The 7,572-nt window shown below is 51.9% G+C and overlaps 2 protein-coding genes across 2 annotated transcripts in view; both read left to right on the top strand.

Moving 5' to 3' along the window:
• Window positions 1–4,611, top strand: part of LOC135084100 (titin homolog) — a 36,794-nt gene extending 32,183 nt beyond the window's left edge. Inside the window, exons 17-21 of the mRNA XM_063978845.1 lie at window positions 344–419; window positions 841–946; window positions 2,233–2,434; window positions 3,488–3,667; window positions 4,415–4,611. Coding sequence (XP_063834915.1) covers window positions 344–419; window positions 841–946; window positions 2,233–2,434; window positions 3,488–3,667; window positions 4,415–4,611 — 761 coding nt within the window. The remainder of the gene's footprint in view (window positions 1–343; window positions 420–840; window positions 947–2,232; window positions 2,435–3,487; window positions 3,668–4,414) is intronic.
• Window positions 4,612–4,692: 81 nt separating this feature from the next.
• LOC135084101 (uncharacterized protein DDB_G0284459-like) lies at window positions 4,693–7,312 on the top strand. The gene is made up of 3 exons (XM_063978846.1): window positions 4,693–4,782; window positions 5,222–5,431; window positions 6,476–7,312. The coding sequence occupies exons 1-3, from the start codon at window positions 4,693–4,695 to the stop codon at window positions 7,310–7,312; spliced, it is 1,137 nt and encodes a 378-aa protein (XP_063834916.1).
• Window positions 7,313–7,572: the final 260 nt, after the last annotated feature.

Consider the following 7,572-nt stretch of genomic DNA (forward strand, 5'->3'; position numbering starts at 1 on the left):
TAAGGATGGGTAGCTTGGGGTCATTGGACAAAATTCTACGTGCTCACGGACCAGGCTTTAGTGAGTGGTTTAGCCTTCATCGTGATTAGGTCATTTGGTCTCCAATGCTCCTGCATGACCTGCTCTAATTTGCTTTCACTTCCACTGTTTATTCCACTTTGTTCACCTGTTTGATATCACCTGGACACTAAAGATTCCACTTTCTTCACCCAGGTGAACAAAGTGGAATAATCCCTGGTTAGACGCGCTGAGGAGGCCACATATTTTTAACTACTAAATATTCATCTACCTGAATTATGTAAGGGGATATATCAATCAAGCTAAAGTGGTATTCTGATTTCAGATCTTGGTGAAGTGACGAAAGAGACAGATGATGTGGAAACAGACAAAGATACCCCAGAAAAGGGGATCCTGGTTACGTAAGTATAATTTGATTTTATATAAAGTTAGCCTTCAAGATTTTCTGTTCATGATACCTACTGATAGTGACGTATTGAAATTCTCGTCCACACCTATAGAAATGTTAAAAGTATATCTGTCATTGGCTTGGACTATAGTCATGTAAAAGTCGCAACACAAACCCCCCTTATTACAAAAAGTTAGACTCTGGTTGAACTCTGGTTTAAATTGACATTAAGGCTGGGTTGCACCATCTTACTTTAACTTTGACAAACGTCAAAAATCTGTCAAATTCCTTACAGAAAACGCCGGTTATCGTTATAGTTACGGACAAAGTTAGGTGATGCAACTCAGCCTTCGCATGGAAATGTAATTTTAAACCAGTGTTCGTTCCGGGCTTAACTTTTTTGTAATAAGGCGCAATATGTTTGTGTGTTACAGCAAGTCGTTATGCGTGGAGCCTTCTCGCAGCGCCAAGCGAGTCAGTTTCGCCGACGGGTACAAGCCTGGACAGGACTCGGACACAGAGGAGCCTCCCGTTAAGAAGGTAAGGTCTTTGATTTAAGAATTGACAAATGTGGTCCGCGTAAATATTCTTCGAAGTCTTAGCAAACCAATTAACACTAGTATCTAACTTTTTAAGACAACTGTGATTGCAAGATATTTAGATCACCTTTTCTTTGATTCCATACCGAAATATTGGGAATACTTTGTCAACAAAAAAGTCCTTCTACAAAAAGGGCTTCTCATTTTTTTAATGTGACGCCCTTGGGATTTTGCTATCATACGTCATAGTTGGTTCGTTCGTTTCAGCCGAAAAACGTCCACTGCTGGACAAAGGCCTCCCCCAAAGATTTCCACAAAGACCGGTCCTGCGCCTCTCGCATCCAGGCACCTCCCGCGACCTTCACCAGATCGTCGGTCCACCTAGTGGGAGGCCTGCCCACGCTACGTCTTCCGGCTCGTGGTCGCCACTTAAGAACTTTCCTGCCCCAGCGGCCATTAGCTCTCCGAGCTATGTGCCCTGCCCACTGCCACTTGATTTTAGCGATTCTGCGGGCTATGTCAGTCACTCTGGTTCTCCTACGGATCTCCTCATTTCTGATTCGATCACGCAGGGAAACTCCGAGCATAGCACGTCATAATTGTAGTTCTAAAATCCTAAGTTTACTTTTCTGCGCATACTTTCTCAGAATGGGGTTCAAGTTTCAAATTGAGGACAAGAGCTTCCTAGTTGTGGATAAAAAAATGACAATCTGTTTCTCTGCATTTGTTTTCGATCGCCTCACGACGCGTTTGGAATAGTGTCACAAAAAGACAATGCCGGAAATTGGCTTCTTTTTTTTTCGCGCGGCCATCGACCAAACCATGTTTTTTGGATACAAAATAGTGTAATAAACCAAACTTACTATAAGATGTATACCTCTAAACTCAGTCTGAACTGAGTTACGAGCATTATAAGTTTGATGATTTACATACTAGATTTGCTTTTTGCGCGCAAGTTTTGTAAGAAATTGCAACAAAATAGTGACATTGTATGTGTAAACAAACAATACCACCCATTGACCTGATGTCTGGAGTAGAATCAGCGCAATAAAAAATAGCGCAATATTTTGTTGCAATTTCTAACTGAACTTCTAACGCTCGTAACTCAGTTCAGACTGAGTTTAGTGGTATACATGTCATAGTAAGTTTGGTTTATTACACTATTTTGTAATCAAAAAACAAAGTTTGGTCGATGGCCGCGCGAAAAATAAAAGACGCCACCTTCCATACAAAATCTGGCATTGCCATTTGTGAAGCCCTGCTACATTCTGTTTTATAATTGACCAGCGCAAGAAGGCCCGTCGCACCGGCTGCGCGTGGCCGTGTCCCGCGACGCACCCGGACCACGTGCCGCTGTGGGACGCGCTGCCGCCGCCGCCGCCGCCCGCGTCCCCGCCGCCGCCGCCCGCCGCCCCGCCGCCGCTGCACCTGCTGCGCCGCCCGCCCGCCCAGCCGCTGCTGCAACCGCCCGCCCATGGGCTCAAGATGGGTGAGTCGCACTAGACTAGATTCCCCGCGCTTAGGATCTTCCGTAGCCACCTACAGACGTAGCAGACTAGAGGCTCCTTTCCTGTGCTGTGGAATATGCTACCCCCGTCTAATCTCGTGTGTCTCATTGGCCTATAGACCACCTATGGGTCGCCTTGTCGCCGCTCGCTTAAAGGCTCAAGATGAGCAAGTCGCTGTAGAGATGCGCTAGAATACATTTCCCACGCCTAGCAGCTTCATAGCCTATCTTAGAGACAAACTTCTAGGCTGATTAGTTTCCTAGATCGGTGAGTCTTGCTGAAGAGACACACTAAACTAGATTCCCTGCATTTAGATTCTTCCGTAGCCACCTAGCAGACTATAATAAATAAATAAATAAATATCCTTGGACATTTTACACTGCGCTTCTAGTCCCAAACTAAGCAAAGCTTGTACTATGGGTACTAGACAACGGATATAAACATACTTAAATACTTTTTTTTTTGTAAATACATACATATTATACATAGAAAACACCCAGTCCAATACAAACAAATATGTTCATGCACACAAATGTTTGTACTGTGCGGGAATCGAACCCGCAACCTCCGGAATAGTAGTCCGTTTCGAACCACTACACCAAACGGCAGACAATAATAAACTCCTATGTTGTTGAGATGCGTTCCTAGTAGTCCCCTGCTCTCTAGTCTTCCGTGTCGTTGTGGGATGCAGAAACTGCACCTGCTACGAAGCCGCTGCTGGCGTCACCCGCCCATGCGCTTAAGATTGGTAAATGACCTAGTTTTAGTGTAGGGATACACAGCCCCTCTTCTAGGATCCTGTGTCATCGTGGGATACGCTGCCCTTGGATTTCTTGTCTGAAGGTTATAGGAGTCGCTGTCCTCTTTTTTAGTATCCTGTGCCTACGAGACACAATGCTACTTCTAGTCTCTTTGTAACATCAATTTTGGACACGCTGCTCTCTCTTTTTGTCCTCTGTGTAACAGGGGGACATAATGTCCCCTAGATCGGTGAGTCTTGGTATGAGAGAGACATTAGCATTTCCCACGCCTAGCATCTCTTTGGCCGTGTCCCGCCACGCACCCGGACCACGTGCCGCTGTGGGACGCGCTGCCGCCGCCGCCGCCGCCCGCGTCCCCGCCGCCGCCGCCCGCCGCCCCGCCGCCGCTGCACCTGCTGCGCCGCCCGCCCGCCCAGCCGCTGCTGCAACCGCCCGCCCACGGGCTCAAGATGGGTGAGTCGCACTAGACTACATTTTAGACGTTTAGTGTCTTCCATACTCACTTAGGAGGCTAGAAACTCCTTTCCTGTGGTGTGGGACATGCTACCACCTAATCTAGCTTCTTGTGTCGCTGTGGGAAGCACTTTCGCTACCGCCGCTCGCCTATGGGTTCAAGATTGGTAAGTCATCCTATAGAAATGCGCTAGACTAGATTCCTTGCGCCACGCATCTAGTAGCTCCCAGAGCATTTTAAGATACTATAAGCTCCTAGATTGTGGGACGCGTGCTTCCCTTTGGCTATGGGACATGCTACCTTCCATTCTAGTCTCACATGCCGCTGTTGCGCCGTCCGTCCTTGGGCTCAAGATTGGTGAGTCGCCTAAACTTACTTTAGGGCTCCTTCTAAGATTCCTGTGTGGCCGTGTCATACGCTGCTCTTTCTGCCTTTCTTGTCTGACGGTTGTAGGAATCGCCGTCCTCCCTTCTAGTATCCTGTGCCCATGAGACACGATGCTCCTCCATTCTAGTCTCCTTGTACCTCCGTCGTGCACCTACCAGATTATAATCTGCTACGTTATGGAACGCGTTGCTCCCCCTTATAGTCACTAGCGGTGGGTCATGCTACCTTCCACTCTAGTTAGTTAGCGATGCTATGCTTGCCTTTCTAGTCACTTTATGCCTGCATTGGAACCTTGTAGCACCTAGTAGACTATAAGCCCTTGGGTTGTAGGACGCGTTGCTCCCCCTTATAGTCACTAGCGGCGGGATATGCCGCCTCCCACTCTAGTGAGTCTAGTCCCGCGCCGCTGTGGGACGCGCTGCCGCCGCCGCCGCCGCCCGCGTCCCCGCCGCCGCCGCCCGCCGCCCCGCCGCCGCTGCACCTGCTGCGCCGCCCGCCCGCCCAGCCGCTGCTGCAACCGCCCGCCCATGGGCTCAAGATGGGTGAGTCGCACTAGACTAGATTCCCCGCGCTTAGGATCTTTCGTAGCCACCTACAGACGTAGCAGACTAGAGGCTTCTTTCCTGTGCTGTGGAATATGCTACCCCCGTCTAATCTCGTGTGTCTCATTGGCCTGCAGGCCACCTATGGGTCGCCTTGTCGCCACTTGCCTATGAGCTCAAGATTGGTAAGTCATCCTATAGAAATGCGCTAGACTAGTTCCTTGCGCTACGCGTCTAGCAACTCTCAGAGCATCTTAAGATACTATAAGCTCCTAGATTGTGGGACGCGTGCTCCCCTTTGGCTATGGGACATGCTACCTTCCATTCTAGTCTCACGTGCCGCTGTTGCGCCGTCCGTCCTTGGGCTCAAGTTTGGTGAGTCGCCTAGATTAGTTTACGGCTCCTTTTTTAGATTCCTGTGTGGCCGTAGGACACGCTGCCTTTTCTTCTAGCCTCCTGTACAGTGGTAGGAATCTCCGCCCTTTTTTCTATCATCCTGTGACTATAGAATGATCCCCATTGCTCCCCCTTCTAATCTCACCTAGTAGACTATAAGCTCCTATGTTGTGGAACGCGTTGCCCCTCCTTATAGTCACTAGCGGTGGGACATACCTCCCGCTCTAGCTGTCTAGTCCCGCGCCGCTGTGGGACGCGCTGCCGCCGCCGCCGCCGCCCGCGTCCCCGCCGCCGCCGCCCGCCGCCCCGCCGCCGCTGCACCTGCTGCGCCGCCCGCCCGCCCAGCCGCTGCTGCAACCGCCCGCCCACGGCCTCAAGATGGGTGAGAGACCTAGTTTTAGAGGAGACACATTCCAGACCAAATTCCCTGCGTTTAGTGTTTTCCATAACCACTTAGGAGTCAAGCTTCTTGGCTATGGGACATGCTACCTTCCACTCTAATCTCCTGTGTCGCTATCGGACACACTGCCGCTCCTGCTCATGAGCTCAAGTTTGGTGAGTCGCCTGTTTTGATGTAGGGACGCACTAGACTAGATTATCTGCATTTAGGATCTTCCGTAGCCACCTAGCAGACTAGAAGCTCCTTTCCTGTGCTGTGAGACATGCTGCCCCCCAGTCTAGTCTCCTGTGTCACTATGGGTCGCACTGTCGCCACCTGGCTCGCCGCCGCCGCCCGCCCATGGGCTTAAGATGGGTAACCTAGTTCCCTGTGTCACATGTCTCCCGGATCCCATAGCCGCTTAAGAGGCTATAAGCTCTTGGGCTTGGCTGTGGGACATGCTACCCCCCAATCTAGCTTCTTGTGTCGCTGTGGCTCGCCGCCGCTGCCGCCGCTCGCCTATGGGCTCAAGATGGGTAAGTCACCTAGTCTTAGTGTGTACACAGACCCTCTTCCAGTCTCCTGAATCCTGTGGCACCGTGAAACACGCTGCCTTTTCTTCTAGTCTCTTGTACCATTGTAGGAATCGTCCTCCCTTCTAGAATCCTGTGATTATGGGATTCGATGCACCAAACTAGATTCCTTGCATAGCCACCTAGCTTATAGTAAGCTTCTATATTGTGGGTCGCGTTGCTCCTCCTAGTAGTCATCTCCTCTTTAGTCTCCCGTGTCGTTGTGGGATGCACAACCTACACTTGCTACGAACCCGCTGCTAGCGTCACCCGCCCATGCGCTTAAGATTGGTAAATGACCTAGTTTTAGTGTAGGGATACACAGCCCCTCTTCTAGGATCCTGTGTCATCGTGGGATATGCTACCCTTTTTCCTTTCTTGTCTGGAGGTTGTAGGAAACGCCGTCCTCTAGTATCCTGTTCTTGTGGGACGCAATGCCCTTCTAGTCTCCTTGTATCTCCATCATGCACCTAGTGATAGTAGTTGCCCCCCCTTATAGTCACTAGCGGTGGGACATACCTCCCGCTCTAGCTGTCTAGTCCCGCGCCGCTGTGGGCCGCGCTGCCGCCGCCGCCGCCGCCCGCGTCCCCGCCGCCGCCGCCCGCCGCCCCGCCGCCGCTGCACCTGCTGCGCCGCCCGCCCGCCCAGCCGTTGCTGCAACCGCCCGCCCATGGGCTCAAGATGGGTGAGTCGCCTAGTCTAAGTGTAGAAATAGAAACGCAGAAACTTTTACGTCTCTTGTGTGGTCGTGGAACACGCCTGGACGGACAGGCACACTCCAGGACTGACAGGGACACGCCAGGACGGACAGGGACACGCCAGGACGGACAGGGACACGCCAGGACGGACAGGGACACGCCAGGACGGACAGGGACACGCCAGGACGGACAGGGACACGCCAGGACGGACAGGGACACGCCAGGACGGACAGGGACACGCCAGGACGGACAGGGACACACCAGCACGGACAGGGACACGCCAGGACGGACAGGGACACGCCAGGACGGACAGGGACACGCCAGGACGCACAGGGACACGCCAGGACGGACAGGGACACGCCAGGACGGACAGGAACATGCCAGGACGGACAGGGACACGCCAGGACGGACAGGGACATACCAGGACGGACAGGGACACGCCAGGACGGACAGGGACACGCCAGGACGGACAGGGACATACCAGGACGGACAGGGACATACCAGGACGGACAGGGACACGCCAGGACGGACAGGGACACGCCAGGACGGACAGGGACATGCCAGGACGCACAGCGATATGCCAGGACGGACAGGAACATGCCAGGACGGACAGGGATATACCAGAACGGACAGGAACATACCCGTTCTTTTAGTTCTAGTACGATGGTAAAAATCGCCGTCTTCCCTTTTAGTATCTTGTGGCTGTGTGATGCTATGCTCCCCTTTCTACTCTTTGTTACAACTATCACATCAACGCTGGACACGCTGCTTAAGATCAGTGAGTAGCCTAGTCTATATGTGGGGACGCACTAAACTGGATATTCCTCGCGTCACGCATCTAGGTTTTGGGAACGCGTTTCTCCACCTTATAGTCATCTTGGCTATGGGACATGCTACCCCCGGTGTCGGGCACCTAGTAGTCTATAAGCC

Source organism: Ostrinia nubilalis, chromosome 25, assembly GCF_963855985.1.
Source record: "Ostrinia nubilalis chromosome 25, ilOstNubi1.1, whole genome shotgun sequence".
NCBI classification, from domain to species: Eukaryota; Metazoa; Arthropoda; class Insecta; order Lepidoptera; family Crambidae; genus Ostrinia; species Ostrinia nubilalis.